At 57.4% G+C, this 17,515-nt stretch overlaps 2 protein-coding genes across 3 annotated transcripts in view; one reads left to right on the top strand and one right to left on the bottom strand.

Moving 5' to 3' along the window:
* Positions 1-115, bottom strand: part of SNUPN (snurportin 1) — a 42,929-nt gene extending 42,814 nt beyond the window's left edge. The window contains exon 1 of one of the 2 annotated variants that reach the window (XM_059371789.1): positions 32-115. The gene's annotated coding sequence lies outside the window, so the exon portion shown is untranslated. The remainder of the gene's footprint in view (positions 1-31) is intronic. The other variant, XM_059371791.1, reaches the window with a different exon arrangement.
* Positions 116-893: 778 nt separating this feature from the next.
* On the top strand, positions 894-9,679 carry SNX33 (sorting nexin 33). Its single transcript, XM_059371784.1, has 2 exons — positions 894-2,368; positions 8,071-9,679. Exons 1-2 carry the CDS (start codon positions 901-903, stop codon positions 8,322-8,324), a joined length of 1,722 nt encoding a protein of 573 aa, XP_059227767.1. The 5' UTR covers positions 894-900; the 3' UTR covers positions 8,325-9,679.
* The last annotated feature ends 7,836 nt before the right edge of the window (positions 9,680-17,515 follow it).

Raw genomic sequence — 17,515 nt, 5'->3', positions numbered from 1 at the left:
GCGCGCCGGGACCGGGGACCGCGGGGCTTACCTTTGGACGGGATCCTTGGACTCAGATCAGGGTCAGCTTCAGGCTCAGAAACTGCGGAGGAGCTAGGCAAACAAAAGAGGCCACTCAGCTAGTGGCCAGAAGTCGCCAGAGCGCCTCGTCGCGCCCCCTCCTTCCCTAGGGTGGGGGCCGGCCGCTTCGGAGGCGGGGAGAAGGCTCCTGAGCCGGCTGAGGGCTGGGGGCTGGGGGGCCAGAGGCCGGGCCAGAGCCGGCTGGGCCGCCAGGGTCGACGGAGTTGGCGGCCTGTTGTGTAAGCCTCAGTCCTTGTTTTCTCCCCCGGCCTGGCTCGTTGTGAAGCCGGACACATCCACCCTTGGACTGGATTCAAGAGGCTGCTGCTTTTCTCCATGCCCTTCTTGGATTTTCTGGATTTTTGAAAACCCAGTGGCCCAGGAGGAGGAGGAAGGAGGAAGGAGCAGATCTGCAGAGGAATACGAGAGCAGCCTGAAGGAGCTGAGAGCCAGAGCTGCCTCGGTTTCTGAAACGGTGGTTTTTGAGTGATTCTCTTCTGCTTTAGGACATTGTTCCAGTGGAAAGTGTCAAATTCTTGCCCTCTTAAAGCTGATTTCTTTAGTTCACTTGACTTTTCTTCTGGGAGGGGAAGAAAGGAGAGACTACATGGACATGATCTCTCCCTGCTCACAGGAGTGTTCCGGAGACCTAATAATAATAGGCAGTTAATGGGCCTCGGACATTGCTTTGAGTAGTGGGAGGCTGGACAGCATCTGTGGGTAGTAAACCCCAGTTTAGGGGCCAAGAGACTGAGCTGCTGTGACAGGCCTTGAGCTGCTAGTGCATTCCCAGTTCTGGGCAGGACGCTGTCCTTGTCTCTCTCTACCACTGGCCCAGCCATGGCACTGAAAGGGCGAGCCCTCTATGACTTCCGCAGCGAGAACAAGGAGGAGATCAGTATCCATCAGGATGAGGACCTGGTCATCTTCAGTGAGACCTCGCTGGATGGCTGGCTGCAGGGCCAGAATAGCCGCGGGGAGACAGGGCTCTTCCCTGCCTCTTACGTGGAGATCATCCGGTCTGGTGCCAGCCCCAACCATGCCGACTACTCCAGCAGCCCAGGCTCTCTGGGCACCCAGGTGAGCTTGTACGATAGCTCTGGTGTGGCCAGCCCTTCCAGGAGTGGTGGGGTCAGTGGCTTCCTCTCACACCAGGGCAGCTTTGAGGAGGATGATGACGATGACTGGGATGACTGGGACGATGGAAGCACGGTGGTAGAGGAGCCTCGGGCTGGTGGGCTGGGCACCAACGGGCACCCACCTCTCAACCTCTCCTACCCTGGTGCCTACCCCAGCCAGCACATGGCCTTTCGGCCCAAGCCAGCCCTGGAGCGGCAGGACAGCCTGGCGTCTGCCAAGCGCGGCAGTGTGGTGGGACGCAACCTCAACCGTTTCTCGTGCTTCGTGCGCTCTGGAGTGGAGGCCTTTATCCTGGGTGATGTGCCCATGATGGCCAAGATTGCCGAGACGTACTCCATTGAAATGGGCCCTCGTGGGCCCCAGTGGAAGGCCAACCCCCACCCGTTTGCCTGTTCCGTGGAGGACCCCACCAAACAGACCAAGTTCAAGGGCATCAAAAGCTACATCTCCTACAAGCTCACACCGACCCACGCCGGTTCGCCAGTCTACCGGCGCTACAAACACTTTGACTGGCTCTATAACCGCCTGTTGCACAAGTTCACTGTCATCTCGGTTCCCCACCTGCCGGAGAAGCAGGCCACAGGCCGCTTCGAGGAGGACTTTATTGAGAAGCGGAAGCGTCGGCTCATTCTCTGGATGGACCACATGACCAGCCACCCCGTGCTGTCCCAGTATGAGGGCTTCCAGCATTTCCTCAGCTGCCTGGATGACAAGCAGTGGAAGATGGGCAAGCGCCGGGCCGAGAAGGATGAGATGGTGGGTGCCAGCTTCCTGCTCACCTTCCAGATCCCCACGGAGCACCAGGACCTGCAGGACGTGGAGGACCGTGTGGACACGTTCAAGGCCTTCAGCAAGAAGATGGATGACAGTGTCCTGCAGCTCAGCACTGTGGCCTCAGAACTAGTGCGCAAGCATGTGGGGGGCTTCCGCAAGGAGTTCCAGAAACTGGGCAGTGCTTTCCAGGCCATCAGCCATGCCTTCCAGATGGACCCCCCGTTTAGCTCTGAGGCCCTCAACAGCGCCATTTCTCACACGGGCCGCACCTATGAAGCTGTCGGTGAGATGTTTGCCGAGCAGCCCAAAAACGACCTCTTCCAGATGCTTGACACGCTCTCCCTCTACCAGGGCCTGCTCTCAAACTTCCCCGATATCATTCACCTGCAGAAAGGTAAGAGCCAGAGTGGGCAGGAGACCTTGCCGAGTCTGCGCTCTGCAGGGCACTGGAAATCTGAGGATAGTCTAGGGGAATAGGAGCAGCCTGTCTAGTCTTTCTGTCTCATTCATTCATTCCACATTGTGTTGAGCACCTGCCATGGGGCAGGTGCTGGTCTATGTGTGGGATGTTACTGTAGACAGCTCTGGTCCCTGACTTCGAGGAGCTCGCTGTTTATTTTTCATTGTCCATTCGTTTGCTCATGCATTCCATTTTTTCTGTTTCTGTTTCATTTGATCATCTAGCCATTCTGAGCTGAGCCCGTCGAGGTATCAGGCTGAGTCTGGGAACATGGAGATGACTGGGGCCCAGGCCTTGGCCTTGAGGAGCCCAGAGGCTCGTGGGGGACAGGGACACAGATAACAAGAGCACAGAGTGTGGCCTGTCTTCCCACTCCTCTCAAGCTCCACTCCCTGCCCTCGTGTTTTGGAGCCTGTTCGTCGCACTGCATACCCTATCTGTGAGCTCCCTGTCCATGTGCGGGAGGCTCGCTGTCCCCATTTTGCAGATGAAGAAGCTGATGTCCGCAGAAGGCTGGCTGCACAGGGAGTCCGTGGCCCAGCTGAGACTGTCCCTTCCTCCTGCGCCTCCCTAAGGACACAACCATGTTGGCCAGTTCCCAAGCCCAGCTGTGTTTTCAGTTCTCATGGCCCCCCTCCGTGGGGGAGGGACAGGATGAGCCCCTGTCTGTTACTGTTGGGCCGTCAAGGAACTGCCAGGGAAGTGACTCATCCCAGGTCACCTAGGGGCACCGGGGCTGGTCCAGGGGAGGAACAGGGGTTCGGGGCACTACCCACATGGCCCATTCAACTCCCCCTTCCTGAACCTGGCTTCTTTTGGCCTGCGCAGTGAGTGAGGGGCTGAACTGGCAGGTGGCTAAGTCCTGGGACAACAGGCCGGGCAGATGTTGAGAGAGGTGTGGTTCTCCCTGGGGCTGCTTGGTAACTCCGGAAGAACGTCTGCAGGGCGTGGGGCTGGCTCCCGGGCCCCTAGGCCCTGAGGTCAGGCCTGGCTTGGTGCGGAGTTTTCCTCTGGGTGGGGCTCAGAGGCAGACCTCTGGACTGAGCCGGGTGGGGGGACAGCAAACACCACCCTCTGCCTCTGTATCCAGGAGAGCCCAAAGTACGCCAGCCCTGTTCTGCTTTACCAGGAGATCGCCTTCTAGAACTTCTCCCAGGTTCCCTTCTCCCCTCACTTTCTCATCCTCCTTCCTTTCCCTGCCCTTTTTTCTCACCTTCACCTTCCTGTCCTCCTCCTTCCACCTTCCTTCAGCTTCAGGAAACATGAGCCCTGAGTTCTAGTTTTGGCTGTGTTCCCAGTTTGCTGGGTATTCCTGGGAAGTGCCTTCCCCTCTCTGGGCCTTAGTTTCCTGATCTAGAAAACAAGGGAAGTTCGATCCAGTGAACTCTCAGGAGGGGAGCCTCCTGGGGAGGATCTGGTGGAGAACAGGGTCATGCCTTAGGGCTGACTCTGAGCTCTGGGGCAGGCATAGAGCAGAGGCGACTGGCTGACTGGGGCCTGTGGGGCAGGTGTCTCCCTGGCCGGAAGTAGAAGCACGTTCACTGCTGCACTCAGGCCTGGGAAAGCTGGTTCAACCAGCTCCTTGGATCGTGTATGTCTGTGTGGGCAGTGGCGGGGGAAAGCAGGGGCACAGTGAGTAAACAGCCACCCCGGTCCAGAGCTGGGGAAGGAGCGTGGCCCCTTCCCCAGCCAGGGCTCCCAGGGTTGCACTGAAGCAGGAAGCAGTGATGTCAGGCTGGCCTTTCAGAGGAGCAGGGACGCAGAGCTAAGAGAGGCCATTTCCGAGTGTCTTCTTGAGGTCTTTCTGAGAGTGAGGGCCCAGCAGTCATCTGGGCTCATGCATTCAACCTTAGGCAGAGGCAAATCCACCTTCCCTCACCCTGAGGACCCCTCCCCAGTGGACCAACTCATTTGGGCTTACTTTTCCTCCTTCTGGGCTGTGGCTGGGCAAGTTAGGGAGGAGGGCTTGGGATCTGGCTGAGACAGAATTGGGCAGGTTTGGAGGACCATGGCCTGATCAGGGGAGAAGGAGTTCCATGCTGGCCATGTGGGTGGGACTCTTTCTTAGAGAGAGGAGCAGGAAAGTTGGGCCTCAGATATCCAGAATTCTGTCTAGTCCATCAGGACATCTGAAAGATAGCAAGCGAATGGCAGAGGCCATGGAAGGAAGGAGACAGGAGGCTTAGGTGGGGTCAGGAGGCCAGGATCTGGACAAATATTGCCTCTGAGATGACCGTGAGGGTGTTTTTCCTCTCTCAGTGTCCCTCTTAGTAAAACAGAACGTGGAGTCTACTTGGCACTGAGATGAAGGCCACCACTCTGTCTGCCCGGTGGCCCAGCAGTCTAGGGGTCACCTAAGAGAAGAGGAACCATATAATTAACCATTGAAACCCGGACAGTCTTGGCGTAAAAGGGGCCCCAGTCATAGTTACTCTGGGACAAGGGGAAATAGTGCCTATCCAGGGCCTCTCCCTGTGAGCCAGCAGGGCAGGGAAGTTACTGTGGTCCCCTGTATTTTCCCGATGAGGTCCAGTGAGGTGGGGATGATACGCAGAGCAGAAATTGGGACCCAAGGGTGTCTGAGTACACCGCCCAGGCTGGTTCCCTTGTGCCAGACAGATGGGGTGAAGGAGCACCCCAAGGGATGGGTGCACGGGTAGATGAGGCAGAGGGGAAGGATGAGGGAGGATGGGTGCTTAGCACCCTGCTAACTCAGTTGGCGTGCTTGGCGGGTCGGAAGCAGGCCCAGGAACTCACAGCGTGCGGCAGCAGCCATGGGACTCCTAGGCTGGCGGTGGAAGCATGTCCACAGCAGGACCAAGTGCTTGTCTGGGGGGATGGGCAGGTCTGACCTCTGTGTTCTAGGCTATCATCTAACCCTCCTTCTCCCTCCCCTCCTAGACTTCCATAAACAAAGAGAAGCCTCTTGCTACCAGCCACCAGCAGCTGATGCACATGGTTGCATGGAGCATCTTGAGCTCTTAAACTCTGCTGGGTGCTGGCCTAAGTACTTTGTACAGATGAGTTCTGTTAAACCCTAACTACACTCTAGGGTGGGGACAGTTATGATCCCATTTTTTAGATCTAGAAACTCAAAATCACTGTACTGCCAAGAGCAATAGTCAGTGGCATCAGACCTAGTCCAGCCTGTTCCACTGGACAGCTGGGAGACCTCTGACCCAGTGGCTTTCTGGAAGTGACACAGCTGGGACGGGGGCTCAGACCTCCTGTCCCTGACGTGGGTTGGGGGTGATTTCCTCGGAGAGGCAGGGACAGGTTAGATTTAGGTGGGAGCTTCAGGAGTGTGTCTGGGACCTGACCTTCCTTTCCTAGTTCCTGGGATCCAGCTTACAGGACACCTGCCAGGGCAGGAGGCTTCCCTGGGTCCTGAGCTCTGGGGTTGAGTCCTACATGGAATATAGCAGAGCTGCCCGATGGGCCTGAGCCCCGACTCCCAGCCTGTCTCAGGGGTATGTTAGGGTTGTTCGGTCTCAGCTTCAGATCTGAGTCACAGGGTGGAGAGGTGACAGAGAGCAGGGTGGGACCTCCGCCTGTCCCCTCCTCTCCACAGCTTTTGTGCCCTGTTGCTGGCCCCCTGCCTGGGTGTGGATACCTAGCAATTGCAATAGATTTATTTCTATTACTTGGGCCTCTGTCTCCCCATCAACAAAAGGAAACTTTCTCTCCTCCAAGGTCAGAAAAGCCCTCTGGAATCTGGGTCCACCCTCACTGCATCCAGATTTTTTAAAGCAGCTGCAGCTGGAATCCAAGCTAGTTAGTGTGTCCTTTTCAAGTAGGTTCCTTGTCTGTTATCTGGGGGCCTCACACAGATGGGGTGACCTGGGTGACCTAGCATGGGGTCTCTGCAGTAGATGTCCACATCCCCAGCACCTCTGCACCCCCACATATGGGGCACGAAGGAGGCTGGGAGGCCCTAGGGAAGTCCTCCCTGGCAGGGCCTCAGTTTCCTCTGTGCTGCTGGCCTCTAGGACCTCTTTAGCTCCGAAGTCTCTTATTGAGCCCTTGTGCTGGGCCTTGGGATGGTCCCTCTTGTGCTGCCCAGACTTGGGCAGTTGGGGTGGAACAGGAGGCGGGAGGTGGCTCAGGGAGGGTGGCAGAAGGAGCAAGTTGGTTGGGAGCTGGTGACGGTCGAATTCTTTCTAGTGCGGTGTGAGCGACCCTGGAGATCCTCCAAACTTGTGTCTGCCCGCCTCAGGTGTCCCTGTTAGCCATGCACTTGCCAGCTCCTATGGGTGCCTCTGTAGTTGTTTCCAGCATGTGGAGCCCTGGGCCTGCCACAGAGTAAATGACTGAAAGAAGGATCTCGAATGCATTAGACATCTTGAGCAAGAGTCAGAGGCACCCAGTGGGCTGTTGGCGTGATTGGATGCTTCTCAAGCGCTCGGGGCTGTGTTATCCTGTGTGCCAGGCCTTCCTGTACCTGTACCCTGCTTTGCACAGTGCAGTCCCTACAGCCCTGCGAGGAGTGCACGTCAGGCCCAGGAAGACGTCCTCCTTCCCCCTGCAACTGGCCCCGCAGCCTTCAGTGCACAGTCAGTCAAGTGCCTGTTAATGCAGAGCTGAAATTCATTCACCAACTGCTTGCTGATTTATTCAGATTCTTCTAAATTGGGTCCCCTGCCCAGGTTTGTCCCCCACCCCCCATCTGTCACCTGGTTAGTGCAGGGCCTCCTCTGGTCCCTCTAGGCTGGTGGGGAGACACACACAAAGGAAAATTCCATGTGACTTTGATGTGCTGTTTTTAGAATCAGTGGGGGTTGGGAGCACCCTGGAGAAGGGTCGGGAGGTGTGGGAGGCATCCAACCTAGGGGCACTGCGGGAGGCTCTGGCAGGGAAATGCTGCCCGAGTCTGATCAGGGGCCTTAAATTATATAGAAAGATCTTGCGGGCAGAGAGGTGGCGGTAGGAAAGAGCAGGGTGAGTTTGATGAACACGGGGTCAGCATGGAATGGGTGCAGGGCCTAACTCCCGGAGCGCCTCCTGGCTGGGCAGATAGCCAGCAACCTTCGTCTGTGGGTAGAGGGGCGCCCCTCTTGGCTGTTCGTCAGGTGGTATGGAGAACCTCTTAGACACTGGGCCTGAGGTGGGAGCCCCTTAGTTGCTGCTCGTGGAGGGACCGGTCTAATCCACTCATCAGACGTGTACCCAGCTCTCCTGGGGGCCAGGCCTGGTCCTGGGTGCGGGAGACACTGAGCTCACAGAGCAGAGGGAGGCAGGCAGAGCAAGCACAGGGTGGTAAGAGCCAGGGCTGATGGAAGCCCCAGGAACACGGGGAGGTACCTCGTGCCCTGGGGGGCTGCTGGGAAGGCTTTCTGGAGGAGGTGACGTCTGAGCCGATTAGAAGCCAGTGTGAGAGACGATGGTGGTGTTGGGTAAGGACGGCCCTGTCCTGGAACTTGATACAGCCAGCAGGGCTGTGATGGGCTGGGTGCCACAGGCCGCTGGCAGTGCCCCAGGTCTGGAGGGAAGGTGTCCTGATGGTGAGGGTTTGGGGGAGGTCCTGGGGGAGACACCCAGGTGGCTGTCCCTGAGGGGGCTCCTGGAAGGTATAGGGAGCAAAGCAGGCAGACCAGAGCCCTAACTTCCCTTGTCCTCCTCCACTGTGCCCGTGCCAGGCGCCTTCGCCAAGGTGAAGGAGAGCCAACGCATGAGTGACGAGGGCCGCATGGCACAGGACGAGGCAGATGGCATTCGCAGGCGCTGCCGTGTGGTGGGCTTCGCCCTGCAGGCCGAAATGAACCACTTCCACCAGCGCCGCGAACTCGACTTCAAGCACATGATGCAGAACTACCTGCGCCAGCAGATCCTCTTCTACCAGCGGGTGGGCCAGCAGCTGGAGAAGACTCTGCGCATGTACGACAGCCTCTGACCATGTGTCCCCAGCCCCCCCCCCTGCGCCTCAGCCTGGTCGCCGCCACGTGCTCTGCTCACTAGACCCACCTGCTCCAGTAGTGGCTGGGAGGGCTGTGGGGGCTTTGGACGAGTCCTGGGTCCCCCTGTGGAAGTTCCCCAGCTCTTAGAGGTAAGGGGCACAGCAGGGGTGAGATCGGGGTCAGGAACCTTCCAGGCCCAGCCCTGGGCTGTGAGTCAGCGCTTGAGGCTGGGCCCTGGGTCAGTGCTTGAGGCTGGGCCCCGGCCTTAGCCTCCCCTAGAACCTGCAGTGCTCACTCACCTGGCCACCACCCCCACACTCGTTCAGCAGGCACGGGGTGGCCCTGCTGCGGCCCCATGTCAGATGCTGGCTGGGTACCAGGGCTGCGACATGCCTGCCCTCAGGGAGTCCCCAGGAGAGCTGGGGTCAGACACAGAAACAGACAAGGGCAACACAGAGTGACTGATGGTAAATAAGGGCTTCCTGAAAGCTTAAAGAAAGAACCACTCCTTCTGCTGGTCAGGGAAGGCTCCGTAGAATAAGTGACATTTGAGTAGTGTTTTGGAGAATGACAGGACCTGGCAGACAGTAGATGGGGCCGAGGGTGGAGGGGACAGTCAGAAGAATAGCATGGGCAAAGGTGTGAAGACATGAAAGCACCCCCTCTTCTCTCCCTTACTTTTCCCCAGTAAGTTTGGTGCCCCCTTGGTGGGGATTTTGGCCTTTGTGACAGAGGGAAGGGCTCTTCCTTCCATGTCGCTGTCCCGGCCTCACTTTGTTCCCTTAGGAGGAGCTGCAGGCCAACTCCCTCCTGACTCCCCTCCATTAGCTCTTGGTTAGGGGACCATGCAGCATCTTTTCCCTGGGCTCAAGGTGCTGAGACAAGCCAGTGACCCCAGGACCTTGGTGGCACCTTCGTGGAAAGGACACCCAGAAGTTACCAGATATTTGAGTTCACCAGCAGCAGCTCTGCACATTCTGAGCAGGCGCAGGCCCCAATGAATCCCGGAATCCTTCCTGTTGCACAGAGGGAAGGCCAAGGGGAAAAAGACAGGGGCCGGCTTGCCCACTGCCCCAGAAGTCCTGGGCCCACGCGCCTATGGCCAGCCTCACTGTGATTTCAGCCCCGGCTCCCTCCCCAGCCAGGTTGTGCTGTCTCCCACCCATGTTTACATCCTCAAGGGGGCTATTCCCTTCTCCCAGGCCAGGGTGTGGGCCATCAGGATTGGGGGAACTGACAGGTGCCACTGCTGGCCTCCCCAGGAGGTCATGGCCACTTCTGGCTCCTGCTGCTTGAATCTTTTTTTCTTTCTTGTTTTCTTGATAAACCTTTTGCAATTAAGACAACAAAAGCATGGCTTGTTTGTTTGTTTGTTTGGATCCCAAAGGGATTGAGGGTGGGAGAAGGATGAAACCCCAAGTGTCCCTGGGAGCTATTAGACTGTGAGGTCTTAGTGGGCACAAAACCTCTAAAGCTTGTAGGGAGGGCTGTGCCCATAGCAGGTGCTAGCTGGAGAGCTAGAGGTGGCCGTGGACCCCAGCTGGACACTATCCTTCTCAGTCCTCATGCTCCTCATCTCTCAAATGGGTGGAGTCCTGCTGAGGGTTTTTCTGCACTGCCCAGTGATCAGTGACGGCAGGAGCACCTTGCGAGAGGAGGCCAGGCTCAGGACAGTCTAATGGAAAGGGGGTGCCCCAGGGAGGCCCTGGTCCAGGAGAGGTGGGAGGTGGGGGGGCACTCGGGATCTGTGTCCTTCCCCAAGCATTCCAGGGCACCCAGTCCTGTGGTGGCTTCCATGTTGGGAGCTGAGGAGAACTGCCCTCCCCTTGCCCTGGCTAGTCCCTCAGCGATGTCCCAGTTAGGATGAGCAAGAATCAGTTTCCACGTGGGAAGGAGGGGTGCTAGAAAACCCCGGGTCTCTTTCAGAGCAAGGGGATAGGGCTGGCAGGGCTGGGCCCCAGGGGAGGCTATGACCAGGCCAGGGGCCCAGGGAGCTCACAGCAGTGAGAGGGGTGAGGAATGGCGGGTGCAGTAGGAAAGGGGCAGCAAAGCCTCCCTGTTCAGGGCAGAGCACCCTCAGAGAAACTTTTGGAATGGGCCCTTGGCCCTGGGTCAAAATTAGGTCAGATTTGGGACTTTCTGTGGAATTTTCCCCTCCCTCCATTTTCCAACCCACCCAAGGGCCTTCCCGCTTTGACCTCCAGGCAGCCTTCTGTAGACAGAACTCTGGGCACAGTGGGGGAGGCTCCTTTCTGAGTTCAGTCTGGGTCGGGGTGGTGGAAACGCCTTTCTTAACCCACAGTGCCTGGAAAGTCCCCTGTTCATGCTTCCTACCCTGGGAAGAGTTTTACCCTCTTGTGTCCCTTCCTTGGGGTGGGGGGCACCTTGCACGCCTTCCATTGTCAGGGTGAGGAAGGCGGTCTGACGCTTGACTCAGGAGGGGTGTGCCCCTGGGAGAAGAGTCCGGAAGTGAAGTCCTGGGACAAGCCAGGTCTACTTTCGGCATCCTGAGCTATCTAGGCTGGGGCAGGCTTCTGTATAAGTGGGAGGGAGGATGTCACAGACATTCCCTCAGGTTTCTTTCTGTCTCTCTGTGGGTTGGGGTATTGGGGGAGTAGTTTGAGATTAGTCTGGGCTGACCGTAGCCCCTTTCAGGGGGTACCTGGGGGACCAGTTGGGGGAGGTGTGAGAGCATCCTGGTGGTGGCAGGGCCCGCTGGGAGCCTCAGTCACTAGCCAGGCAGATGTTTCAGACTGAGCTAGGCCCAGCTGCCTCCAGTTCCCTCCCTCACTTTGCTCCAAGGGGGTGGGAAACAAGGCCCCTCTTTCTGCCCTGGGCAGCTATCAGGACCTGGGGGTGGGGTGATCCGAATCTCTGATCCCCAGTCTTGGTCCAGGCCATGAAAGGAGTTGGCTTTGTGGCCACATGTGGGGGTTGGGGACGGAGGCAGCGCTCAGATCCTGCATCTGTTGCTTCCCCAACAAGCTGGCGGCGGGGGGGGGGGGGGGGCGTGAACTACTGTGCCATGGCTCTGCCACAGCTGTGCCACCATTGGAGGGGAGGCAGGTAGATGGGGGCTCCAGGGCCAGCTCAGCACCTCTCCCGCACCTGTGGCATGGCCATGCTGTCATCCCCACGTTCACGTAGTCCAGCTGGAGCCACCCAGCCCCAAGCAGGCACAGCCACATGCGGCCACACACCCTGCCCACAGGGACATAGGTCACACCTGTGTGCACATCTGCACACAAATGCTCTTACAGGGGCATTCCCAGGCATGGCACTGCCCACCGTCACACGTTCACAGCCACGGCTGCACATGCGTCGTCTCTTCAGAGCACCGGTCCCATCGTGTCCTCACTCATAATGTCCCACTGTCCTACCCGCACAGAGCCACACACACTCAAACACATGGCTTCAAGTCACATGTGCTCATAGCGAAGGTGTCACCTGTGTTGCTGCTTCTAGACTGCCCCCGTGTTCCCTCCTGGGGGGAGCCAGTGGCATCACCTGTCTTCTGACACTGGCCTGTCCAGGTGGGGAACTCAAGGTCTAGTGGAGGGTGGTGGCTGGTGGTGTCACCCAGCAGGGCTGGAGGAGGTTCAAGGGCTTGAGCCCAGCTCTGGGTAGCTCTGCGGCCAGTCCCCAAGGCCAGCCCCTCCTGCCTCAGTAAGGCCCTGGCTGAACCCACCCAATGAAGCTCCAGGCAACTCCTATCTGTCCAGTCAGAGCTGAGGCTGCAGTATCCACATGAACCAGAGTCGGGACGCGGTGGGCAGGGCCCAGGCCTGTGCAGAAGGAACATTCCTGCACTGTCTCCTCCCCAAGCATGCGAGGACTGGGCCCGCCCTGCCTGCCTGCCCGCTGACTCAGGCCTACTGGAGCCAAGCCGGCGGGTCCCCAACCCCCCACACACAACCTGTCTCCCTTCCAGTTCAGCTCCAGTATGGCTCTGTGGGCTGGGGTAGGAGACGAGGAGCTTGGGCCAAAACCACGGAGAGAAATGAAAACTCACCTCCCCCAGACGGGGCTCTGCTTGCGAAACCCAGTCCCAGGGTTCAGGATAATTTAAAACCTTTTTTTCCTTTGGTTTGGTTTGGTTAGTCAAATCCCGGTGCAGTCCAGGCTGTTGAAAAAGCAAGTCTCACAGAGCTGTGGCCTCCCTGGTCCTCATAGCAGCCCTGGTAGGCAGAGTTGTTCCATTGCACAGATGAAGGGACTGAGGCTTGGCTACAGCGAAGATGGGCCCGGCCTGGGATCACACAGTGAGATGAAGGTGGAGCTAGACTCGAACCCAGCTTCCTGACGTCTTTCCTCAAAGTCTTGATGGACTCACTTAGGTCTGAAGGAAAAGGGGCTGGCAGAGCTCTGCGCCAGAGGTAAAAGAACAGGAGGCTGGCAGACCCACCTGCTGAAATGGGAAGGAGCTGGAGGGATGAAGAGGCTGACCACAGCCCAGCACAGTGGCCATGGCCTTGGCCCAGGATTTCTCCTTACACATGAACCTGTGTGAGGAACAGCACCTCGTTTCTCTGCAACTGGCCTGAATTTCTTTGTCACATTCTCCTTCCCTCACATGGTAGAAAAGGAATCTCAAATCGATTTGGGAGCCCCTCCTTTCTAACAGGATGCATATACATTTTGGGGATGGCCTATTTGAAGATGGTGGGCAGGCCTCTGGCACTTCGAATTTTAGAAGCTGAATCCCATAGCCTGTCACACACATGAAAATTTGCCTGCTTTCCACATTAAAGGTCACTCATATACACCTGTTTCAGTTGGGTTCAGTTTATTACTTGGCAGTGCCTTGTCTTACAGATATTTACGTAAACTTTGTTAATTTTGATTTTGTCTTTTTCTTTTCTTTTTGTGTCCTGCTACTCCCCCCCCCCTCCGCCCCCCGAATATGTTGTGAGTTCTTGCAGAGTCTTGGACCATGGCGCTGGGCCTGGGGTACCCACCACGGTCCTAGGTTAGCATTGGATCCTCTGGTCATCTTCTCCCCTCTCCCCACCCGGTGTCTTCCCACCACCTGCTCCTTTGATCCTCATCCCAAGGCCTCTGTTGGTCTGGCCTTTGGTCTCTTTTGAGCACTTGAGGTTCCCTTGATTGTCTGTATACCTGCGGACCTCAATGAACCTCAGGGGGCTGGCCAAAGTCTCTTCTGGGGCCTGTGGTCCCCCTTGGGGCTCATGGTCAACATTCCACAGCTCCCAGCACATACTCAAGCACGAGAAGCTCTGGAGAGCCTATGTAAGCCTTTGTCCTATGGGGTCTGGCTGCCACCTGGGGGCTCTACCTAGGAAGGGGCCAAGTCGCCTGCTGCTCCTAGATCTCCCCACCTCTGGGGCTTCTACCCTTCCCCAGCACAGGCAGTACTGTGGGGCAGATGCTGGATGGCCAGTATTTCCAAACCACTATCTGCCTTCGAGAGATGATCAATGTCATTTTACAGACAGGGAAAGGGGGCATAGCGAGGGGGTGCTAGAGCAGGCCAGCTGGTGTGAGAGGTACCCAGGCCTGGGTCACCTGCGTTGGGAGGCAAACCGTTGGTGCTTGTGGTTGGAGATGGCTTCATGGAGGCACCTGGAGCCTCTTCTGGGCTGACCTGGTCCCCCTGGCTACTATTTTGGCAGGAGTGTAATGGGCGGAGTGGCCCTACTGCCCCCAGAGAGCCACAAGCCCCCTGTGTCCTTTCCCTCCACCCCCCTGGGGGCAGGGCCCCAGTATTGGCTGCAGTGGCTGAGTCCTAGTGCGAATCCTACACTACACGTACTTGTTCGAGGGGCGTTTTTTAGTTGGTTCATGCTTCCATTTCTCTATTTATAACAGGCCTTCCAGATGGCTGTTAGGAGGATTACATGATTGCATGAGCAAGACACATCAGCTGGACGGAGCCTTCCCATAGCCAGTGTTCAGGAGGGAGTAGCTGGGACAGCCGGCCTTTGAGCAGAGCCTTTAGAGCAGCCCTGGAGAGAGAGGCTGGGTCATTGTGAGAAAACCGCTTGAGTGAGCCATCTGAGGTCACACAGTAGGTAGATGGCAGGGCTGGGTCTGGGACTAGGCGCCCTGTGTCGCCACCATGTCTTCACAGGGAGCACTCCTTGGGGTTTGCTGCCTGTCATGGTACTCGTCAGCCCCGGGGAAGGAGGTGTCCCCTGGGCCATTTTTTGGCTGTCACACACACCATCACACACAGGAACATGGGGCCCAAGGGTTAAGAGACGTGGTCTCATGTCAGACCTTCCCTGGGTAGACAGGAGACCTCAGGCAAGGTGACTCCTTAGTCTGGGCTTTCCTTAGTGGATGTTGGCAGTTGCCACAGTCACACGAGGGCACGCACTCACAAGTGTGAGCATGCCCCTGCTTCGGGGCACTGTGTCTTCGGAGCCACCCAGGCCGGCAAGGTGGGGGGCGGCCTAAGGGCACAGCGACTCAACACTGCATGGCTGCTGTGTAGCCCTGGTGCTGGGCATCAGGCTCAGTGCCTCCCCTGAGTTACCTCTCATCTGCAACTGCACGGGAGGTGAGAATGAGTGCCAGTGCGTCCCTGCGAACAGAGGCTCAAGGCCACGGGGTCATGGACACGAGGTCGTGCTGCTGGTCTGTGTATCCCATTAAGGCTGAGGTCCCCCCGGGCACAGAGCTGTGCCCTTCTGAGGTGGACAGGCTGGGCAGGCTGGGGGCAGCTGTCCTGCTGTGGGGTGAGCGCACGTGTGCCGGGGATTGAGGGGTGTAGGGAGGTGGGTGGCGAGTGGCAGGTAGTGGCTGGGGGAGGCTGCATGCCTTGAGTTAGCAGGGGCAAGGGCAGTGGGTTTGGCCCCCAGAGAGCACTGAGCAAATATCTGTTGACTGATAATTTTCTGTAAGGTCTCAGGCTGGAGTGTGGGAGCAGAATCTGGCCATGGGAGAGTGGGCTGGGCAGATAAAGGCAGAATAGGGGTCAGGGGCCAGACTGGGAAGGAAGTGAGTCAGGAAACTCCTTGCTTGAGGAGCCAGTCTGGGGGTGAGAGTGAGGCTTGGTAAGGAGATGCTAGGACAGGGTTCTTGGGAGTGCTGAGGCCAAGCTGGAGAGGGTGGGGGACCCTGGCCCTGGGGCTTCCGGGTGGGGGAGGGTGGGCAGGCAGTGGGGGGCTTGGTGGGGGGGGGGGGGGGGGCGTGTGCCTGTGCCTGGCAGCCTGGAGTGTGTGCGTCCGTCCGTGTGGTCGCTGAGAGCCTGTCCATGGGTGCACCCATGCTTGTTTGAGGGTCCCTGTGCTGGCACTCTGTGCCTGTGGCCATTCGGCCACGTGTGCTTTTCCTTGTGCTCCCCAGCCTAGAAGAGGCAACAGCTCTCACCCTGAAGCCAGGCCTAGATGTGCAGGCAGGCTTAGTACCTCTCTTTCTGTCACACTCCAAATCCATCCATGAACAAAGCCTTGGGGAGCTCCTCAGAAGAGATCCCAGCTCTGACCTATGTCACCGTCTCACTGCCTAGCCCAAGCCACCACCTGTGTAGACAGCTGGAGTAGGCTCTGAGCTGTTCTGCTTTCTCAACCATTCCCTGATGGTCCAACAGGGGTTGGAGTGATCTCTTAAGACTGTACTCTAAGGGGGCACCTGGGTGGCTCAGTGGGTTAAAGCCTCTGCCTTCGGCTCAGGTCATGATCTCAGGGTCCTGGGATCAAGCCCCGCATCGGGCTCTCTGCTCAGCAGAGAGCCTGCTTCCCCCCTCCTCTCTCTACCTGCCTCTCTGCCTACTTGTGATCTCTATCTATCAAATAAATAAATAAATAAATCTTAAAAAAAAAAAAAGACTGTACTCTAGGGGTGTCTGGGGGGCTGAGTTGGTTAAGTGGTTAAGGGTCTGCCTTCGGCTCAGGTCGAGATCTCAGGGTCCTGGGATCCGGCCCCACGTGGGGCTCCCTGCTCAGGGGGGAGCCTGCTTCTCCCTCTGCTCCTCCTCCCAACTCAGGCATGCACGCACTCTCTCTCAAATAAATAAAGTCTTAAAAAAAACCCAAAAAACTAGTCTAAATCCAAACATATCTGACCCCGCTTTCAACCTCTAGGGCTTCCTGCCATTCTGACTCCAGCCCACAAGGCCCATTTCTGATGGTGCCTTGGACCTCTGTCCCTTTGGTCACAGAATTCCAGACCCACTATACTCTTGGCTGTTTCTCCTAAGCCCAGCATGCTTGCACCTCAGGGCCTTTGCATTTGCTGGCCCCCTCTGTTTCGAATGTTCTTCCTCTCAGATGTTTGTGTGGTTTGAACTTCAGTTAATTCAAGTCATTGCTTAAAATGTTACCTCCTTGGAGAAGCTAGAGTCTTCCTCGTCCTAGTCCTCTGTCCCCTTGCCCTGCCTTACTGTTCTTCATTTTATTTATTATCAACTGCCAACTGTATACATGTATGTCTCAAAGATATACAAAAATGGAGAAACTAATGTAATCTCTCCCCACATGCCCATATGTGAGCTTCAGCAATGATCAACCCTAGGCCAGTACTTTACTCCCCCACATCCCTAGCTTCCTGAGAACTCCAGACATCACACATTCTCATCTGCAAATAAATACTTCTAGGCAAAATTTAGATTTTAACTATGCCTGTTGGTTAGAAGGCAGCCCTGGGGGGAGCTGGTGTTCATCTTGCTCACAGCTGCAGCACCCCCCCTCACCCCCGTGGTGCTCACAGCCCCAGGACTTGGGATGTCTGCAGGTCTCTGTCTCAGATCTTCGGGAGGGGAGGTGTGTGAACTGTGGTTTGCACAGGTCGTCTGCTGTCAGGGAATGCCTCTGCACATGCCTGTGTGCACTGCCACGTGGGGCAGTCCTGTGAATGTGTGTGTGTGTGTGCACGTGCGTGGGAGTGTGCGTGTGCATGCGCGCGTGCTTGTGTGCGTGTGTGTGTGCTTGCGTGCATGTGTGCGTGCCTGTGCTTGCGTGCGTATGTGCATGGGTGTGTGTGTGTGCGTGTGTTGCTGCAGCAGCTGGTGGCTGAAAGCGTGCTTCCTCCCTGACATCCCCTCCCACACCCCCCAGGATCCAGGGATTGTTCTGGGGAGTGTTTCCCCCTTTCTCAGCAAGGCATGGCTTGGGAAAGGGTGGGAAGGATGTATGCACTGTTTCCCTGCTCATTCTGCTGGAGGGCTGGGTATGAGGCCAGGGTGGCCCAGAGAGCCACTCCTTGTCCTCTGGGGAGTAGGAGG

This window comes from Mustela nigripes, chromosome 13, assembly GCF_022355385.1.
Source record: "Mustela nigripes isolate SB6536 chromosome 13, MUSNIG.SB6536, whole genome shotgun sequence".
NCBI classification, from domain to species: Eukaryota; Metazoa; Chordata; class Mammalia; order Carnivora; family Mustelidae; genus Mustela; species Mustela nigripes.
This window is presented reverse-complemented; position numbering and strand designations above follow the sequence as displayed.

Excerpts from the sequence above, each read along its gene's own strand:
- SNX33 (XM_059371784.1), top strand. The coding sequence starts at position 901 with ATGGCACTGAAAGGGCGAGCCCTCTATGACTTCCGCAGCGAGAACAAG. Across the intron at positions 2,369-8,070 it reads TATCATTCACCTGCAGAAAG|GCGCCTTCGCCAAGGTGAAG; the intron begins GTAAGAGCCAGA and ends TGCCCGTGCCAG.